Source organism: Trifolium pratense, linkage group LG5 (assembly GCF_020283565.1).
Source record: "Trifolium pratense cultivar HEN17-A07 linkage group LG5, ARS_RC_1.1, whole genome shotgun sequence".
Lineage (NCBI taxonomy): Eukaryota > Viridiplantae > Streptophyta > Magnoliopsida > Fabales > Fabaceae > Trifolium > Trifolium pratense.
Genome location: NC_060063.1, coordinates 38,311,813 through 38,334,335, shown reverse-complemented (window position 1 = coordinate 38,334,335; position 22,523 = coordinate 38,311,813). Strand labels below are relative to the sequence as shown.

Sequence of the window (22,523 nt, the reverse complement as noted above, 5' to 3'; positions counted from 1 at the left end):
GCTTTTAAATTTTTTTAAAAAAATTGTGAAACTTTTAAGGTTGAATGGTTTTTATTGGAAAACTATGTTTGGTCGGATAGTCATTGAACAAGAAAATGTGGAATTAATTGATTAAAATAGAATCTATTTTAATCAACTACTTCAACCTTTTCTTGTTCAATGACTATCCGACCAAACAAAGTTTTACAATAAAAAGCATTCAACCTTAAAAGTTTCACAATTTTTTTTAAAATTTAAAAGCACAATGAAATTTCAATCATTAAATTTATAGAACTACAGCCGATAAAAAAAAAAATAGAAGAAAGAACTAGACCAGATCATGATCTTCCAAGAAATTCTAAATGAATAAATGTATTCATTATTTGTTGGTTAACAACAACACTAAATTTTGATCCACTCCGGTGCTTATTTGCTCTAGTTTTCCAGTTTATTTCTAAACACTATGCATATTGTAATTGTTCTCCTTCTCGGTCTTTTGAGAAAACTAGTTAAAAAACTGGTTTGCTAAATCATCATATTCAGGAAATTCTTCTATAATTTCATCCAAATCTTCGTCCATTTTGTTGTCCACAACTACTATGCATTTATCATTATCATCAACACAATTGTTTAACATGTCTTCCAATCTTTCATCATTAGAAGGAATGACAATTTGTACTTCTGATGATTCAGCTAAGACTTCTCTTAGAATTATTGACTTCTCCTCGTTCTTTTAAGAACCAAGAAAAACACTATTCTTTCGTTTTCTTGAGACTTCTTTAACTTCTAATGATTCAACTGAGACTTCTCTTAGAATTATTGACGTATCCTCGGTCTTTAGAGAAGAAGAAGAAGAACCGATTACAAAAACATTATTCTTTCTTTTTCTTGAGACTTCTTTAACATTATTTTCTCCTTCTTCTCTTCCTTTTTCCCCTCGATTCAAGATTACTGTTTTCATCCTTAACTTCATTGCCCTTTAATTTTCCCTTCTTGCAATGTAACTTGGGGTATCTTTCAGGAAGTAAGTGATTCACCACTTCATTGACAGATCGCAAATTCTTCGTTCCAACGGTTTTATGTGAATAGTACGTATCACATATATCAGCCAAGTCTCGTTTTACACCTTCAATTTTCCATCCAGTATTGGTAGTGTCATTTTTGAGTCGCAAAGTGCATTCGTAAAGGATGTGCAAATCCTCGATGGAATCCTCATTGCGAATGAGGTGGTTGATGAGGCGCGTAGGTATAACAAGGAATTGTTGTTATTAAAGGTGGATTTCGAGAAATCCTATGATTCGATGGACTGGGCTATCTGGATAATGTTATGGGACATATGTCTTTTTCGACGTTGTGGCGAAAATGGATTAGAGAATGTGTTAGCACGACGACAACGTCAATCTTGGTTAACGGTAGTCCCACTGATGAGTTCCCTCTTGAGAGGGGTTTAAGACAAGGGGATCCACTTTCTCATTTTCTTTTTCTTCTAACAGCCGAAGGTTTGAATGTGATGATGCATGCTATGGTTGAGAGTAATTTGTTTACGGGGTATAATGTTGGAGAACAAAATCATGTTTCGGGTTTCGGTCTCACACCTTCAGTTTGCCGATGATACGCTGCTGGTCGGGTCTAAAACCTGGGTGAATGTCCATGCGCTTTAAGCCGTCTTGGTGGTGTTCGAGTCTATGTTGATTTTGAAGGTTAATTTAAACAAGAGTTTGCAGGTAAGGGTTAATATCCCTGATTCCTAGTTACATGAGGCCGCATAGGCTCTGTGCTGTAGAGTGGGAAATGTGTCTTTCCTTTATCTAGGTTTCTATTGGTGGTGATCCGCGTCGTTTGGCTTTTTGGGAACCGATGATAGCTCATATAAAGAACATGTCATATGGATGGAAGAGTCGCTTCCCTTTTTTTGGCGGTCGTCTGATCTTACTCAAGTATGTCTTAACCTCTCTACTTGTCTATGCTCTTTCCTTCTTCAAGGATCCCTCAAGTATAATCTCTTCTATTGAATCTTTTCTGATTAATATTTTCTTGGGGGGGGGGGGGTGAGGATCGTAGGAAAATCCCTTGGATCAGTTGGAAAACTATTTGTTTACGTAAGGAGTATGTAGGGTTAGAGGTTAGACAATTGAGGGAGTTTAACTTAGCTCTTTTCGGAAAATGGGTTCCGAGTGCTGGCAGCTAGGTATTGGGTCGAGAGAGAAAGAGTGAAAGATGGAGAGAGGAGAGGGTCTGCGTGGTGGAGGGAGATTGTGAGAATCTTGGAGGGTGCTGATGGTGTAGGGTTGTTTCAAGAGAGTGTTTCGAAGAAGGTTGGGGATGGGTCTGATACCTTGTTTTGGACTGATCCATGGCTAGGGGATAGTTTTTTGTGGGTGAGTTTTAGGCATGTTTGACTTAGCGGAGAATAAAGCAGCTTTAGTAGCAGAGATGTCTTTGTTAGGGTGGGGGGCTGGTAGTCAAACGTGGGTTTGGAGGAGGCAGTTGTGGGAGGAGGAGAAGTTAGGATAGTGTCAGGCCTTACTACCTACTATCTCTTTGTAGGATCATATTTCAGACAGGTGGCAGTGGGTGCCAGACCCTAATCACGGTTACTCTGTTCGTGGCGCGTATCAGTTATTGATTTCTTAGGATATGGTCAATTTAGATGACGGTCACGGTCTTATATGGCACAGACAGGTTCCTTTAAGGTTTCGATTCTTGCATGCAGACTTTTGAGGGATAGGTTTCCAACGAAGAAAAACTTGGTTACTTGAGGAATCATTTCAGCCGACGTTTGCTATTGTGTATCTGGATGCAGCGATGTTGAATCGACGCATTATTTATTTCTTTCACTCAGCCAGTAGGTGGTCAGCGAGCATGGCGGTCCTTTATGCAGCTTATTTGGCTCGCTTGTGTCTGGAACACAGCTTCTTCTTTGCACCAAATGCTAGATAAGGTCAAATTATTTTCTTATTGGTGATTGAACTCGACAAATGTAACTTTAGTCTCAAATTTTCATTGTTGGTGGTTGACTCCATTGCTATATATGGGTTTCGACTGATTGTATTCCATTTTGACCTCTTCAACAAAAACAAAAAGCTTAGAGAAGACATTTTCAATTCCAGGGAAGCGTCTTAATGCCTCCTGATGTGAAACCCCAACTAAATTGACTAGAATATTTAATAATTGAAATCCGAGCACCTTAAAATTCAAAAATAATTTATTGAATTTACAAGATATCACAAGAACAATGTGAAAATCCAGTACAATACAAACGAAAGAGAATTGTATCTCAACTTAACAACTTAACAAATTGTATCCCAACTTAACAGCTTAACGAAAGTCTTCTAATCCGATAATCCAAGCGCAACGTCGATCATCGGTTCCTGTCTGGTCCTTGCTCAGGTTAACCTATTTACCTAAAAAAATTTGAAGGGCGTGGGATGACACTACTAAGCCTCAGTGAGTTCCTACTACCCAACTACTGGTGACTACACCAGGGGAACTAAAACTAATAGTTTCTAACATAACCTGATCCTGAACTTCTAATAGTACTAATCTTGACATAATTCATAACATAATAATATAAAGCAGTAAAGGTGTACCGCTTATTATTATCTTGTCAATATTATCCGCATAGGGTCACTTCGAGGCAAGCGGGTCCCGGAGTGCCTAGTCCTCGTACTACCGATAATAATATACGTCGGGTTCCACCTCAGCTTGCAGTTCTTATTAAATTTCTCGGATTCTGAAATGATTCTCATGACATGGTAACTAATGTTCATAATCTTGAATGGTTATCCTGCACAAAGAAAAGAAAACCTTCCCGAGGGTATTTCTAACAATCCTGAATATCCTGATTCAATTGTCTAACTGATTTTAATACATGTACGAAAGTCCGTAATCGTGGAATTCTAGTCACTTATAGTTTTTATAAAATAATGTTCATAATGGAGGATTTTCAGTTGAAATAAAACGGTTATTATACCTCCTATATATAAGCCAAAAGGTTTTTAGTAAATTATTTTGTTTGCACCGGTTCAAGGGTTCTATGTACCGATGCATATAATCCAGTTTTTAAGAAAGCAAGATATTTGACTTATATGCATCGACACAAGTTTGCCTTGTAGAAATTCAAACTCACCCAGGACATGCTTAAGCCGGTTCACACAACGTTTGTACCGATGCAACATTTCCCAGATTTTAATAAAATACATTATGCGCTTATGCACAGGCTCATTCAAGGCATGAACCGGCTCATGAGGCGCATAAGACACATTTTTGCTTCACAAGGAAACTTATGGATCAATGCAAGCTCTGGTTGAGCCGATTCAACCACGGAATCCTGCATAACTCAACATAGTGTTTATGTCCAATTCAGCTTATATAATTATACTTCGTACTAAATTCCACATATTACAGTCAATTCAACATGCAGGGCTTATTTAAGTGGTTAATTAATCAGTTAATGAGTTATTCTAATTTAATCCTAAACATAACCAAACTTAAGTTGTCATGCATAGTTTAATATTTGGGGAAAACTATGAACTACTCTATTAAGGTGAAATTGAACTTAAGGGAACCCACCTGAATTGATAGCAATTCCGAACTGTTTCACACGCTTATAATCATCCGTTTGAGCCGCTCAAAATGCAAACCCGTAGCCCATAAAAACAAAAAAAAAATCAGATTTTCTGCACAATTCCTTCTACTGACTTCCAACTTCAAAAATGGCTACCAACCTCATCCCTCGTCCAAAAATTATAAAACTGATATCATAACGACCATATTTGAGTTAGCTATACACATAAACAAACAACATATCATTCGGAGTTACAAAGAGAGAACAATTACCTTTTTAGGGAAGGTCTGTCCTTGAATACGGGTTTAACCCAAATTTCTTCAAAAATCCACAATCAAAACTTCAAGCTTCCATCTTGTGCCCATGTTCTTCTGCTCTAACATACTTATTCAGTGCTAATTCTTCTCTCTAACTCTTAAAAGGTGATCACATGCAAATAACCCAAATGAGCATAAACTTAAGAATGAGTTTAGGCTTCATTGGAAAGGAAAGGAATGAAATTGGAGTTATTGATCTTACCTTAGATTTTTGAACAAACATCTCAATCCAAGAGGGGTCTACACATGCAGTGGCTAGGACTTAGATTACATCACTTCAAATCTTGAATCTAAAGAACAATCTCAAACATGCATGACTAGAAATGGGTTATTTGTGAGAGTTTGGAAATTTGTTGGATATGGCTGCAAGGGAAGAGATGAGTGAAGCTTCTTCTTTGGGAGATTGATTAAGATGGAAGAACATGTGTGTAGAGACACACGCAAGGCTCAAAGCTTCCAAAATGGAGTAAAATGATTTTGTTGTTGTTGCTGAAGCTTTTGCGTGAGAGAGAAGAGTAAAAGGTTGTTTTCTAACTTTGGAAATGAATAATGAATAATGAAGGAGACTGGTAGTGGTTTGTAGGGGTGGACAATGGGTCAGTGTGGGCCCAAAATGTCCATCCGACCCAAACCACGTGTGTTATTACAAGGTCCATATCGACCGATATTTTATTTCGGTTTTTCGGGCTGCGGTTTTTCGGGTTCATCGAATCATTCGGTTTGGTCTGTACGGGTCATGAATAAGAAGAAAGATGAGAAAGAAAAAAATCAAACAAAGTAACCAATCTTCTCTAGAAAAATAGAATAACATATCAAAAACTAAAAAATCCGGATCTGTAAAAAATTCAAACAAACAAAAGCAATGACAAACATTTAGATCTGCAAATATATAGAGTTGTTTTGAGAGACATAGAGTAGAAAAAAAATTGTTGGAGAGGAACAAAGTAATAGAGAAGAATTCACAAACAAAAAATGAGAGTAGAAGAAATTAGAAGAGAAAGTTTGGGACTTGAACTTGAAAGAGAAAACAGAGAAGGGATGAGTGCACAGCGGCTGCTGCTAGGGTTTGGGGATAACAAAGTGTGAATGAGAGAGAAAATAAAGTGAATCTGTGTGAATGTTATACAAACACGTCATATAGATATTATTAGTAATAAAAAATAAAAATAAAATATTAAACATGGGTTTGTTCGGTTACCCATGGTTGGCAAATCCAAAACCGAACCCGACCACTACAATCCACAAGAAACCGAACTTTGGGCTTTTTGAACTCGTTTTGCATATGAACCCGATCCGTTTCGGTTTTTTTAATAATTTTTTGAGGTTTGCGTTGGGCTTTCGAGTTTTGTCCATCCCAAGTGTGTCTTTAAAGGGAGAGGTGGGCTCTACTTCTTATGTTTGGAGTTTGTGATTGGATATTGGGAGAGGAGTAAATTTGAAGTTGGCGTGAGAGAGAAAATAAAAGGCTAATAGGTTCTATATGTAGTTCAATGAAAGAATGGTTTTACTGCTTGTTTCCAATTAAATCATAACTATTATCTCTTCTAATAATTAGAGTGGGTTGTTACACCTGATCACCAAGAAAATCAAAAGAAATTGTTTAACTCAATAATTAAAATAAAAATACTAAAATGATTCAAATGAATCATATAAATGGATGGCGATTTCAGCAACTTCACCACTATATCTTCCAGGTTCATTGGGCTCATCTGACAGTGCAATTGCAAATTGATTAGGCTCTTTTGGATTTGCTACAACAACCAGAGGGTACACATTTTGGCTGCAAAAAAATATGATAATGAAATGCAGTAAGTTTATCAATGTCAAATATATATATATATATATATATTACAATGCATAATTTGTATAAAGATGTACTCCTAAATCAAAATAGAGAAGCACTCCTTATAAATTATAATTACTACTTTCTGAGATCCGTAAACCATGCTATCATGATAAGAATGTCAAGATCAAATTGAAAATAGTCCGTAATCCTCAAAATAAAAGCAATTAATTCGACAAAAATATTGATAAATACGAATGAGAATATATATTATTTTCCCAATAATTAAATTGAGATGAAAATCATGTGTTTTTTGTATGCTTACCTTTTTGCTCACATCTAATCAAAATAATCATAGTTGTTGAAGATTTATTTTGATATGCCAGAGAAAGAGTAGAGATATATTATGACAATGGTAATGGTTTCCATTTGATAAAGAGCTGAACAATAGTCCATAAACTTGGTTTTGTTTCCTCCCTCATAGATCTAGAGAGTGGGGGGAGCGATATGAATGATATTAGGGGATGCGCCGCTACTTCTATTGTCAAAGAGATCCGACCACCCATTTATAAAGAGTCGAAAGTATTGGTATTAGGGTTAAGATTTCGCTTATTTATTGTAAAATAAATAAATAAATTAGAGATGATAAAGTTATCTTTAAATTATTTTTCCAAAATAAATTTCACACTAAATATATCAATATCATATTTTATCATTTATTTTTATTTATTTTTTAACTAAGATCATAATTGCATCAAAGAAAATAGTAGGCATCTGAACTATGTTGTCTCCCTAGTAAGCCCTAATCTTATGTCAAATGTTCATATTATATACAAAGATAGGGGAACAAAACTTTGCCCAAAATAAGAAATAAAAGTTAAAAAAAATAAAAAAATAAAAGGAAACAAGAGCAAGAGCAAAAGAAGAAAATTAATTTATTGTGTTTTTTTTGGGGAAATTTATATTGTTTTTTTTTTCTTAAATATCACATTAGTCCATGTATGTTCCCGGTTTTTTTGTTTTAGTCCCTGTATATTTTTTTTTTTTTAAACAGTTCGTACATGTCCAATTCCTTTTGGTTTTCGTCCCTCCCCTCTCAAAAATGCTGATGTGGCTAACGGCAGGACATGTGGCATGCTGACGTGGCAAATGAAGGACCAAAACCAAAAAATAAAGTTTAAAATTCCTAAAATAAAAAAAAAAAAACAAAAAAAAATTTGTTTTTACTTTAGCGTTTTTTTATTTTAAAAATAAATAATTTTTTTTTATGTAAGACAAGTTATATTATTAACAACTTTTTAGTGCCTTTGGTCACTTGTTATTAGTTTGTGAAATATTAAGGCTCTGTTTGGATTAGCTTATTTTTGAGCTTATTCAAATAGCTTATACAATATAAATTAGTTTTTATGCTATTTTATAAGTTCACACTAGTGAAAATTGTATTTACAAGCTATTTTATCATAAACTACCTTGACAAACTTATAATACTCCCTATTGGTGAATTAAAATAAATGTATAATAGGAAAATAAGGTGCAAAAATACACTTTCTTAATATTATTTTTTTTCTTCTAAAATGTAAGTAATTTGAAACGGGTGGAGTAATACATAAAAATTGCATAAGTTGTTGCATAAACTCAAAAATAAGCTAATTCAAACGGGGCCTAAGTTGATGTGCAATTTTGAGCACACTGTCATTATAGCCAGAGTTTTTAGCATGTCCTACACCAATTTTAGCACACTGTGAACAAGTTTTTACACTATAGGCTTATGGATTTTAAATTTTAGCACGCTTATATATATTTTAAATTTTGTTTTTTATTTGAAATAAATTGGTTTTTTTAAAAGTAAAAAATGTTAAAAATTTGCTTTTTTTATAAAAAAAATATTTTAGTAATTTTGTTTTTTGGTTTTGGTCCTTCATTAAATATTTTTTATTTTGGTCCTTCATTTGCCACTTCTGCATGCCACATGTCATGCCGTTAGCCACATCAGTATTTTTGAGAGGGGAGGGACGAAAAGCAAAAGGAATTGAATGTGCAGGGACTGTTTTAAAAAAAAAACATACAGGGACTAAAACCAAAAAAACGGGAACATATAGGGACCAATGTGATATTTAAGTTTTTTTTTTTTTTCACTTCTCAGGTTAATTAGTGGTAAGAAGTGTTGAAGAGATATTCCAAAATTTTATTGATGTTTTAATGATAAAAAATTTAATGTCTTAAGAATTATTTATGATTCTTATATAAGGTATACAAGCTCAAAAAGACGCTATATGGCTTGAAACAAGCTCCCAAAACTTGGTATAGTAAGATTGAATCTTACTTTGCTCAAGAAAATTTTGAGAAATGCCCTCATGAACATACCTTGTTTGTCAATCAACTGATCAAGGAATAGTCAGTTTGTATGTAGATGACCTCATATACACGGGAAATGATGAAGAAATGTTTCAAAGTTTTAAAGCATCTGTGAAAAAAAAGTTTGCAATGACTGATTTTGGAAAGATGAGATACTTTCTTGGGGTTGAAGTAAAACAGTGTGATAGTGGAATTTTTATCTATCAACAGAAGTATGCTCAGGATATAATTCTTATATTTGGAATGGAGAATTGTAACAAAGTATGTAGTCCAATTGTTCCTGGTAATAAACTCATAAAAGATGAAAATGGAAGTCCCTTCGGGGACATCCGATAAAAAAAGATCAAAATGGATGAACTGTTGATGCAACTATGTACAAACAGTTGATTGGAAGTCTTGTGTATCTACTTGCTACTAGACCAGATGTTGCATTCTCTGTGTGTTTAATAGCAAGGTATATGGAGCTGCCTACAAAAATTCATTTGATTACAGCTAAAAGAGTGCTTAGATACCTTCAAGGCACCTTGAATCTTGGCATTTTGTATACAAAGAGCAATGACAGTGAGCTCAAAGGTTGGACAGACTCTGATTATGCTGGTGACATAGATGATAGAAAGAGTACATATGGCTATGGGTATATGTATGGAAATGGAGCAGTGTACCGGTCTTCAAAGAAGCAAGCTATTGTGTCACTTTATCCACAACTGAAGCTGAATTTGTAGCTGCAGCATCTTGTGCTTGTCAACGTGTATGGCTGAGAAGAATCTTAGACCAACATAAGCAGACACAATTGACTGGAACTGTGATTTTTTGTGACAATACTTCCTCAATCAAGCTTTCAAAAAATCTTGTCATGTATGGTAGATGCAAACATATAGATGTCAGATATCATTTTCTCAGAGATTTGAACAAAGATGGAACTGTGCATATGAGTTTCTGCTCATCACAAGATCAGATAGCAGATATCATGACCAAAGCATTGAAGCTAGAAACATTCTGCAATTTGAGAGCTAAATTGGGAATGTGTTATTTGATTGAAGTAACTAGATGATGATGTGTTTGTAATCTGTACTTTAAACAAGTTCAGATTAGGAGAGGATGTTAAGCAATGTAAAAGCACCATTAATGGCTTCCATTCACAAATCGTTCGATCCTTCAACAATAAATCATTCTCAGAAATCCTTCATTTCAGAATTGTTCAATCGAGTTTCAGAATCGTTCAACCCTAGTTTCATTTCAACAAAGCTTCGATTCAATTTCTCAGAAATCCTTCATTTCAGCATCATTCAACTTGAATTGTTCAATTGAGTTTCAAAATCGTTCAACCCTAGTTTCAACAAAGCTTCGATTCAGCTTCTCAGAAATCCTTCATTTCAGCATCGTTCAACTTCAGAGTTGTTCAATTGTGTTTCAGTTATCTCATTCGGAATCGTTCACGGTTCATCACTCATTTAACCTTCAAATTCTTCGTTGGTAATTAGGTATATCAAATTTATTTATTCATTTGTTATATGTTTTGATTGAGTATGAACAATTAGGGGTTTGAAAAATTTATTTATTGCTTTGTTGTATGTTTTGATTGAGTATGAAGACTTAGGTATTTCAAACTTTCCGACGGCCGCAATGTTGAGACAAAGCTAATATGAACAGAGCTAATATGAAATGATTAATTCACACTGTAATGAGCTTTTCAATGTTGAGGTAGATAGGGTTTAAATTCTTTGCATCTTAGTTTCTTAAATCAGTGTTCTATCTCACTAACCTATGATATCATTTATTCATTTCTTTTATAGATTTTGGAGGAAGGTAGTGGAATAAAGAATCGTGTTGTTTGACATAGATCAAAGCTCGAACTTTACACAGAGGTTTGCATCTAAATTAAAGCTTATTTGCTTGTTTTGAATTCTGGTTTTGTATTTGTGTTTTGATGGATAGGGGTTTTGTTCCTATTAATTAATAGTGAAAATTAATGGTTTTCCTTTGTGATTTCTCATTAGTCTCAATCACTACTTGACCATTATTTGAGCTTAAAATTAATTTTCCGGGTCTGTACCAAATGAGATTCATAAGCTCAGGTACATTAGTTGACATTACTATAAGTTTTTGATCTAATAAGAGCTATATGGGTTAACATTATAGTATTGTTATTGACATTGAACCAAATATGAAGCAAGTAGAAGATAAAGTGATGTTGGTATTTTGGATTTGGTTTTGCTTTTCTACACTTTCACTTTCCAATCAAGTGACTAATTTATACCTATAATGAATGTCAATGACCTTTTTCAATAACTTTGTGGATCAATACTTTGCTTTTGCAAAATTTCATGTTTCAGTTTCTTTTGGACTCTTCTGCATTTGTTTTGATCATTTTTGTGTTGTTTTGAAGTATGTTAGTTTGATGAGGATGTTAAGATGTTAGATTATTAGGACACTGAGTTGTTCATGAGCCTGCATGATCTAGAGTTTTACTGCTATGAATTTTTAAATTATGCTTTTGAAACAACTGAAGACTGAATATACTTACTGCTCTAGTGTAACAGGATCTCATCTTGGGCATGCGGTTTTACACGAACTGTTGTTCTTCAATATCTCATCTTGGGCCTGCGGTTTTACACGAACTGTTGTTCTTCAATGGTACTCTATTTAGTACAAAATAATGTCAAGTATCTTACATTAAAATAAGATTTTGTTCTTACACAAGTATCTTGAGCTCTACATGCTAATCTGCACATTCTTACTAAATAAACATATCTTGTTATGAATTTTAAAGTTCAAATTGTTAATTTGTGGATGATTTACCTCCAGATTCTATCCTGGTGTTACTGATGCATTAAAATTTGCAAGCACAAGAGTGTACAATGTACATTGTCACCACAAAACAGGTCTGACTTCTCTCTCTGCTCCTACCATGAAGACAATAGTCCTAATCCTATGACATGCCATTATTTATACTTTTGCCAATAATTAGCATCTGATAAAATTTATGAATGTGAATTTTGTAAATGTTAATTACCATTGCCAATAATTAGGATATGACACAAATTCCTAATTGGCAACATCTGATTTATCATATTTCACAGACCCTGAAATGAAACTAAATTTGCAATAGCTGGTCATACTTGGTCTATGTACTCATTGAAGGATTAGTAATAGTAATAGTGGATATGCAATCACACATGCTGCATTAAATTGTAGTACATGAACACTAACTAGGATTCTTTGTTTTGCATATGATACTTTTTTTTGAGCTTCCATTCACTTTAATTTCACTCCTTAAGTTTAGCAGCGGTAGTACAAAGATAGGACCTCGTAAGAATTCAATGACTTATGCAGAGAAAGGAGTGCTTCATTTTGGGTAAGCTGCTCTTTTTTACCTGACGCTATTGTGCTATTAATTAGTCTGGCTTGATCATGAATAAGGTTTGCTTGCTGCATTTTGGTTTTACAATACCAAAGTTTTCTGGTTTGGCAGGTTGTGAACATGTTTGTTCTTTCTGATTAATAAATTGGTAATTAGGTATATATTTTGATTATTCAAATTAGGTATTCCAATTATTTATTCATGTGAGTGTTTTGGTAGATTTGTATGTTTTGATTACATCAACCGACATTACTATAAGCTTTTGACGAAAATTAGTAATATGACCAAAATGCTCAAACATGTTTGACTAATTTCCTTTGGTGGCTAATCTCTAATGAGAATAACATCTTTATATGAGAATGATTGGAAAGTGAAAGTGTCGAAATGCAAAGTGAATTGTGAATGAATGTTAAGGACCTTTTTCAACAACTTAGAATAATTCTACTAGATGCAACTGTGTTTAATATTAATATTATCAATCTAGTACTTTTACTTAAACCTTTAATTCCAATCCAATATTCTTGTTCAGATTCACAAAAGCTTGAACTAAGAACACCTTTCTGATAGATACCCTGTTCATAATGTTAGCTACACTTATCCACACATTGTAGTAACTGATCCATGTGTTTGAGTTTCAAGATGGCTTTGTGAATAGCATGGACTATCACCTGAACGAAAAGACAGTTGGAAAGCATCTAACCATGATTTTGAGGAGAAATATGCATTCCTCTTGACCAAGGTTTTTGTTTCTCATAACTATTTTTGCACATGAATGTATGTCGAGTATTGTATCTTCTTTTGGTTTGAAATATTCATATGCTTAAATGTAACATCTTTGGTTTCTAATTCATTGCAATCCATTTATATAATTTGTTCTATTCTAAGTTTTCATGCTGGCATTAATTAACTACTATTTTTGTTTCGGTAATGATGAATTTGGATGTCATATCCAAGGTATTCTTATGTTTATGTTTATGGGGCTGATAATTTATATACAGTGTAAATTATATGTTCTTCAATTTGATAGTTTACATGTATCTTGAGTGCAGGCTCAACAGAGGACATTTTTTAGACTATATACTATCTTGAGTGTAAATAATTTGTTTTATTCTAACTTTTCTCTTTTTGGAGTTTTGCAGAGATGTCATTACCGGCTTTTCAAAACTTCACAACCATTACTAGTTTTGAACAACTCCACCGCGTAAGAGCGGTCAACACCAACTCTACTCAACCATTTTGTCATAGCTTAGACAAATTTTGAATTGGAGTTTCTTAATGATTAATACGTTTTGATGATTTGATTTATGTAGTGGTTTGGGGCAAATTGACTTGTTTTATTATTGTATATAAATAAGCACTTATTTATGCTATAAGTGCTTAATTTAGTTGTTTAAAAAAAAGTTGTTTATCCAATCAAGGCCTTAGTATCCTCTTGTTCCTTCATATCAAATTCAATCTTAATAACAGGAAAAGCTATAAACTAAAAAAAAAAAAAAGGAAAGCTATAAGCTAAAAAAAAAGCATAATTTTTTTTTAATTAAAAAAAAGAGTTGCGACGGTTTAAAACCGTCGGTAAATCAATATTTACACACTGGCGACGGTTCTAAACTGCCGCAAAAGGGTGATATAAATTACCTAACACCTTCGATTTTGCGACGGTTTAAACTAATGTTGCCACGGTTTTAAATGGACGCTACACAAAATGCGACGGTTTGTGCGGCAGTTCATTAAACCGTCGCTGTATAGTACTACCGACGCTAGGATTCACGACCTTTCATCAACTGTCGTAACATACTCTTGCGACGGTTCAAAACCGCCGCTAACTGCTTGCAGAACCGTCGCAAACTGGCTAATTTCTTGTAGTGATTAGACTAAAATTGTTTAGTTTTGTAGCTTGCTTGTATGTTAGGCGCCCATAAGCTAGGCCTAAGCACATGAGCCAGCTTAGCTTGTGTTACAAGTTAGTTAATTTGTTAGGCCGTGTTTGTCTTTGTGATTCTTATTGTAATCCCTATACAAGGGCACCTTGTATGTTGATCAATGCAATGAAAACTTTTCCCTTTCTCCTAACATAAATCACACCGCAACAGCTATAATCTATAACACAACATACGCAGCATCCAATTTAACGCGATTGCAACCACGATCGCGACTGTTATTTAAGACCTTGCGATATATTATTAATTTAAGAATAGATGGTTCATAGTACAAACAACTAATCAATTTTGATTATTGGTTCAAATCAGACGGCTAAGACATACAGCTAGTGATGGGGAAACCATGTCTAATCCAAATCGGTATTTATGTTCCCTCAATTTCTTGAAATTAAGCAAGCACATTGGGCATTCCCTCAATTTCGGTGAATATAAAAAAAATAAAAAAAAAATAAACCAATTAAATCTAGGTGATCAACCCTATAAAAATAGTTTGTAAGAAATGCCAAATACTTCTACCAAATTTAAAAAATAAAATAAAAATCAATATAAGACTATATAACATAACTTTTTTTTGTTATACTAAAAAATCTAGCAGATATAAAATTCACAAATTAACCATTAAGAATTGCGAATTCGAACTCAATTGGTCCAAGCAACTCATGTAAGGGCTTTAGACCATAAGAACAACATTTTTAGCTAGTGAAAAAGGCCTCATACAAGTAATAAGGTCAATAGTCCAAAGAATCAAAAAGAAGTTTACTGTGAGAAAAAAAATCTCCCATCAAGAATCAACCTTAAAACAAATTAACAATTCTTGATTTTTTTTGTTTGATCAGATTTATTATATATGAGAACTTTTTTTTTGGTTACATTATATATGAGAACTGTATCATCTATCACTTTTATTTTAATAAAAATATTATTATTAAACATATCAATAATATTAAATTTTTTTAAGAGTACACTTTAGGCCTCATTGGGTCTGTCCTAAACATATCAATTATCAACATACAAAGCAACTATACTAAGTAATATTTTTAAATCGCAATAAATTACATAAATTGAATCAACTCTAACCATATTGGTTTGGTTTAGATGACTTTTTAAAAACCAACTGAATTAAACATAACCACATGTAATTTTGTCTTGCAATTTAGATGACTTTTATTTTCAAAATCGAATCAAACCGCACTACGAACCGCTTACTAACGTTTTGATTACTTTATGGAAATAGAATTATGTGATTCACGATCTGTTTAAGCATCTAGAACAGAAATTAACAATGTCTATACTACTTTCCAAAAAGAAAGTAGCACTACATGTATAATATACATATAATATGGTAGGGATCAAATTAAATCAATGTAACATTTGAGTAATGCTACACCGCTCAATAACGCTTTAATAAATATAAATTTTATAAAATTCATCGTTGAATTGAAAGTTTATATCGAATGGATCATCTATGTTAAATTTTAAAAAAATCTAAAATCATTTGATATGTTATTGAGGTCGATCAAACGATTTTAGATTTTTATAAAATTTAACATAGATGATCTATACGATATAAACTTTTAATCCAACGGTGAATTTTGTATAATTTATATTCGTTAAAATGTTATTTAGTGGTGTAACATTACTCAAATGTTACACCGATGTAATTTAATCCCTCCTCTATATAATATAATGATAAAAATTTATCAGCGTGATTTATGGAATGGACATGGACGTGTAATTAGAGTATTATTTTTTTGTCCATAAGTCCTAGCTTAACTAAAAAAATGTCGAAATTATTAGGTCGAACGTCGTAACCCGAATTTAGTCCCGGGATCTCGCAATTATATGTGAGTTTAATTTCAGTGAATTACCACTTCATCTATGACAAAAAAATAAAATATTATTATTTTCTCCGGTCTTTATTGTAAGAAAACTTTTGCTTGATAGCTTTATTGAAAAACTACTACATTTAAATTAAAAATTTTAGATACATTAATTTTCCAATAAATTTAATTTTTTTTTTTATAATATGAATCAGAAAAAATATACCGTATAAATCTAAGTAAAAAAAAGTCGTGATTTCGTTGTCTATATTATTTTTATATAAAACAAATTTTTATTGTCGTTATGCGTGAGCGCGACCATTTAAAGTAGATTACGTTCCCCTAGGCGGTGAGTATGGCCAAGTCTCTTACATCCGGGACATACCCCACCCTTTAGACATTAGGGTCTATTTAGTTCAATCGAACCGACATGTAAGCTATTAAAAATTCACATAGACGAAGAAAAGAATATTTTTTTTTTTTGAAAAAGTTAAAATGAGATATATTAATAAACAGCCTTCTCAGCACATGATGTGCCAAAATAGACTAAAAAGTTTACAACATGTCAAAATAGACTAAAAAGTTTACAAATCATACAAGGCCCAAACATAGCAAAGGACTAGACCACCAGTTATGGTAGTTTAAGACTAAAGTAAAACTCGTCGACTTCAACCACCGATAAGAAATAAGCTTAATCTTGTCCAACATCTGATGCAAAGTACAAGGTGAGCCACCGAACACTCTATGGTTTCTCTCTGTCCACACTACCCAAACACTGGCCAACCAAATGAGCTGCAAAAAAGACCGTCGAACTCTAGATCCACCAGCTGAAGAAGTAAACTGAACAAAGTGATCCCGAATAGAAGTAGAAGCTGTCGGAGAGATGTCAATCCAAGTGCAAACAAGAGTCCAAAGAGAACCAAATGTGCTACATGAGATGAATAAGTGTTGTGCCGATTCGGCCTCCCCACATCCAGATACACAAAAGTGAGCTGCAAAAGATAAGATGCCTCGAATAACCAGATTTGTCTTCTGTACTTATAGTATTCAATTTTACAATTTCTATATTTCTATCAATTAAATTACGATTTGTGAACATATAAACAAGAGGTTATATTAGAAGGAAAAGTAGACAACAAGATTTTAATTCTCTTACGTTCAAAATAAGATTTTAATTCTCTATTTATTTTGTTTAAGAAGTTTTTTTTTTATAATTAACTATAAATTTGGTTTATAAAAAGGAGAAGAGATTTTAAAACCAAATTACTTTGGTACTAATATATATCCTATAATTTTACACTATTATTTTAGAACTATTTACTTCATAAACACCTAAACATGAAAATTCAATAAACACAAAAATGCTGTAAATAATTGAATACAAAAATAGTATCTATAAATCAAGTAATATTTTTTCAATTGTAATGATTGATCGAACCCAGACTCTAAAATTATAAATATTCTCTTTGATACAGATTGAATTAACTTATTTTTAAGTTTATAAAAAATAATTTATGCAAATAAATAAATTTTTATGTTAATAAAATTTTTATCTTCATAAACTATTATTTCATAAAATACCTTAACAAACTTATAAATAATATACATGTCCACAAATAAATACATAAAAAAACAATGAGTTTAAATCATTCAAATTTCTACAAAAAAAAATATATATATATTAACTCAAATCACTTATCGTCTAGCTACTTTTAATTTTTACTAATTTAATCATGCATCCTAGCTACTTTACTATCAACCATTTATATAAGGATTAGTGTCAAAGCCTCATAGGTTAATTCACATTTTCTAACCAAAATGAATCTATCATTCATTTATGTGCATATCACTTTCACCATTGTCTCACAATTTGTGACCCACAAATTAATGTCCAATAGATATTTCTCCTTAACAAATAATTAAGTATTTAAGTACTCTACCAACAATAAATTGATTTAAGTGAGTTAAAATTTAGATCTCCTTAAACATGTGGTTGGAATTTAACTTCCGACGTCCTCGTGAGTTTAACTCGGTTGGTATGGACATCGCACTATATGTGCATGAGCCCGGGTTCGAACCCATGACACTCCACTTATTCACTTTTAAGGTGAATTTTCTAGCCACTAAACTACTTGACCACAAAAAAATGTTCAATAAAGCCACGCTGAGGACTTTTTATTTTTAAACTCCTGTATCTTACGTAGAAACAAGTACCTAATTTGTTAGGCATCCTATTAATTCAGATGAATCTAACTTTTTTAGTTAACTAAAGTATAGATAGATAGATAGATATTTTATCAATTTTTTTTTTTAACATAAAGTGGATAGAGTCCAAAAAAAAAAAAAAAAAGACCTCCATCAATCGAGCATTTCCATCCATTGATTCTACAAGACTGTGAGATCATCTATCTTATTTGATGAATAGGCGTTCTTGATCATAACATATATTATACAATAAAATATGTTTACAATGAAAAATATATTTTGTTGGAAGAAATAATTAAGTAGATCGATGACTTAAGGCCTATCTTTTTGTTAGTAGATTAATAATATTAAGTTTCACTTTTCTTATTAGCAAAATGGGTCTTTTAAGTTTTACGTTTGTATTAGATAGATCCTTTAAATTTTTTAAGTATCAAATAGGTCCTTTAAGTTTTACGTGATCCTTTAAATTTTATGTTTGTATCAAATTGATCCTTTAAGTTTTAAGTTTGTATCAAATAGATCCTTAAGAAATAGGATCTATTTGATACAAACTTAAAACTTAAAAGAATTATCTAATACTTAAAAAACTTAAAGGACCTATCTGATATAAACGTAAAATTTATAGTACCTATCTAATACTTAAAAAATCTAAAGGATCTATCTGATACAAATGTAAAATTTAAAAGACTTATGAATATATTTTGTCTATTTTATAAAATTAACATTTTAACTCAATTATATATAAGCACTCGTTAACTTGACCTCATAAATTTGTGAAATACAAATATAGTCTATTAAATAAAATAAAAAAATCAATCAATTTAGTTTTCTTTAGGAAAATATATCTTTAAAAGATTTACATATTTTTTCTTTGGTGTGAATTATTCACCAAATTACAATTTTTGTCAGAAAACTTAGTATCTAGCCACCTTTTCTGAAGTCTCCCTTCTCAAGATGAATATAGAATTTTTTATAGTGTTAAAATAAAAAATGACTAAATTGACTCCTTTTTATTATAATTTAAATAATCAACTTGTTAATTTATGTTGTGAATTCGATTAAAATCACATCAGTAAAATATTTAATGTGTGGAGCAAATAAATCAAGCAATCAAATTTAACCGGAATAGAGATAATAATAATAATCCAAAGCAAAAATAACCGGCCAAAGGAGAAAGAGAACAAGAGAAAAACACATTTATAATTTGTTTATCGGTCCAAAGATGACCTACTCTCGAGGAGAGAATAGCTCCCTATTTCAGTAATCAAATAAGTTTTGGTTACAACGAGATTCCAAAGGCGAATACAAGAATTAGCATTCAATCATAATTCTACCATTTTCTTAAATCTCTAATTCTCATGGCCAAAAGACTCAATTTGATGGGTGAGGATTGTCTCCCGTGGGTTTTTCCTCCAGTTAAATCTGGACCACTCTTTTACTTTTTTGCAGCAGATCAGACTAATAAAAAAAATTGAAGGGTGCAGATTTGCACTGGAATCCCTCCTGTGAGATTCTCACGGGAGAGGATCCATTCCCCAATTTGATATAATGTTTCTCATGGTGAATACAATAACCTTTTGCCTAACCCTAAAATTATACCAAGAGACAACCCATTTTATTTCTCTCTAAAACCTTAGGAAGTTGTTGGTGGCAAATCCTTATTTTCTTTTTCATTCTTATTTTTTTATGCATAAAACAATTTTTATCTAAAGAAAAATATTGATAATTGTACCAATTGCATTGAGAAAGAAGAGAAATTGTAAGAAAGATTTTCTCATTTCAATAAAAATAATGATACTTTATTTGAGTATCTATACAAGCTATTTATAATAAAGAAAGAATGTAACAGTAGCTTAATTATGAGGTGATATGTGTCACGACCCAATTCCAATCGTGACCGGCGCACGAACTAATACTAGTCCGGCAAGCCTAATGACCGAATTTAACAAACAATAAATATAATATTTCCAAATCAAAATAAATCTTGTTTGCAGCATATACATCATTAAGTCAGAAGTTTCAAAATATACATGTTTAAATTTATACATCACAAAGTAAATATATTCCTAGACTCAAAATAGCTGCAGATATTCGATCAACTCAAAATATACATATACAAAGTAACATTTCATCAAGGAAGCCTACCAAAAGAATGATACCGACGACTCTCAATATCTGCTAGAAACCCCTACTCAGCTGACTTTGAATCTGAAAAAAAAAAATAGAAGATGAAGGGGTAAGTCACAAGGACTTAGTGAGAGATAACAACCACTACCAACTAGATGGGAAACACACAAGGCACGAGCATTTGATTTTTAGAAAGCTTGTAACAATTCTTGTAAAGTAGTAATTATGTAATATAAATAATACTCGATTCAAATCATTATAGAGTTTGAAATTGAAATAAGAAAAATATAGAAATCCAATCAAATAAAAAGAAATCATTACGAGAGAATCGAGAGACGGCTCCATCTCGTTGATAGCCCTTTCCTCCTAAGAGCGGCCTTTCACTTAGGGGCGGCTCCATCTAACGGATAGCCCTTTTCTCCTCGATTACGAAAACACATCCTCATCTTTAATTAGGGAGTCTACAGCTCGTTGATAGCCAATTCGTTATGAGAGAATCGAGAGACGGCTCCATCTCGTTGATAGCCCTTTCCTCCTAAGAGTGGCCTTTCACTTAGGGGCGGCTCCATCTAACGGATAGTCCTTTTCTACTCGATATTATATAACTAGGTGCACCTACGCCGTCGTCATTATAACCGCAATTCTTAAAATACATCTCTTAAAACCATGTTTCACACATTTCTAAAACTTTTGGAAATACATAAAAATCCAAATGAAATTGAAAATATTCCAACCATAAGTAAAGTCAATTCCAATAGAAGAATATTAACATTTTCCGAAAACAAATATCACAAAACTGTATTCCTCTGTATCTCAAAACTCATGTCATAGTATATGCACCCAACCCTCAATTTCAAATCATTTGCTCAATGAATCATGGATAAATCCAAAAAGTATAGTTAAATTTGATGACATCGAAATTATATAATAATGACGAGAAAAATGTTCAAAGGGTGTGTTCCCCAATTTTTATAAATACTTTAACATAGAAAATAAGTAACATAAAATTAATAATAGTAGTTAAAATAAGTAGTAATGATCATCATCAACTCACAACTATGAAGACCGGCTAGTTTTTCTCTCTAACGACTCCCGGAGTAGCAGATAAAGCATCAACTGTCGAATCTGAACATAAGAAAATGTTTATCAAGATTTCAAAGGTCATTCTAGAGTTTTACTAAACATATGTAACCATAAAATCCTCCAATATCTACTCTAATCTCTAACATTAATTTCTAAACCAAACTGCATATACCCAAAGATAAATTGTTGAGTTATAAGTGATATATTTACCTCAAAAGTCCCAATAAGTAACTTTCAAAGAGTGGGTACTCATCTCCTCTCTTAGAGCACTAACCCTAATCCCAAAATTATACCTAATACTATTTGTAGAAGTATGAGGAACTTATAATAGAGGTTTGTTAGTTTTCTTTTGAGTGCATGGCTGACATTTGTGTTTGAAAGAAGAAGATGAATAGAAATTGGGGAAATGGAAGAACCGTGAAACAGGGGAGGAAGTAGAGAAAGTGAAAGAAGAAACTAGAATGTGAGAGAATTGGTGGGTGGGGTCGGTGGTTATATTTGGTTTTTGTCCCTTTTTTTTTTATAGAAAAATGAAACGGTGCGTTTCAATATGTAAGGGTACAATGTAACAGTAGCTAATTATGAGGTAATATATAAAGTTGCAGTGTAATAGCAGTATCAATAACTTATAGGTAATATCCCCCCACAAGCTGGACTATGGATGTCCAAGAGTCCAAGCTTGGAGATTAAACCAGCAAATGCAGAAGATGATAATTGTTTTGTCAGAACATCTGCTAGTTGAGAAGAAGAAGGCACTGGCAACAAATGAATTAGACCAGATTGAATGCGTTCTCGAACAACATGACAATCTATTTCGATGTGTTTCGTCCGCTCATGGAAAGAAGGATTGTGAGCAAGGTAAATAGCCGATTTGTTATCACAATATACCATAGCAGGAGCATCAAACTTGATTCCCAAATATTTAAACAAGTAATGCAACCATTGAAGCTCACAAGAAAGGCTTGCTAAAGCTCTATACTCCGCTTCAG

The 22,523-nt window shown here is 32.6% G+C and overlaps 1 protein-coding gene and 3 long non-coding RNA genes across 4 annotated transcripts; 2 read left to right on the top strand and 2 right to left on the bottom strand.

The window, feature by feature from the left end:
- Positions 1–838: 838 nt before the first annotated feature.
- LOC123883752 lies at positions 839–5,989 on the bottom strand. The gene is made up of 3 exons (XR_006800438.1): positions 5,066–5,989; positions 4,819–4,960; positions 839–4,733 (listed from the first exon to the last, which is right to left on the bottom strand). It is a non-coding gene; the product is annotated as an uncharacterized LOC123883752 (long non-coding RNA).
- Positions 5,990–9,130: 3,141 nt separating this feature from the next.
- LOC123886602 (uncharacterized mitochondrial protein AtMg00810-like) lies at positions 9,131–9,723 on the top strand. Its single transcript, XM_045935908.1, has 2 exons — positions 9,131–9,262; positions 9,385–9,723. The coding sequence occupies exons 1-2, from the start codon at positions 9,131–9,133 to the stop codon at positions 9,721–9,723; spliced, it is 471 nt and encodes a 156-aa protein (XP_045791864.1).
- Positions 9,724–9,980: 257 nt separating this feature from the next.
- Positions 9,981–13,667, top strand: LOC123883751. Its single transcript, XR_006800437.1, has 8 exons — positions 9,981–10,482; positions 10,593–10,702; positions 10,795–10,866; positions 11,534–11,635; positions 11,807–11,883; positions 12,280–12,356; positions 12,474–13,101; positions 13,502–13,667. It is a non-coding gene; the product is annotated as an uncharacterized LOC123883751 (long non-coding RNA).
- Positions 13,668–20,265: 6,598 nt separating this feature from the next.
- LOC123883750 lies at positions 20,266–22,026 on the bottom strand. The gene is made up of 3 exons (XR_006800436.1): positions 21,745–22,026; positions 21,506–21,576; positions 20,266–20,532 (listed from the first exon to the last, which is right to left on the bottom strand). It is a non-coding gene; the product is annotated as an uncharacterized LOC123883750 (long non-coding RNA).
- Between the last annotated feature and the right edge of the window lie 497 nt (positions 22,027–22,523).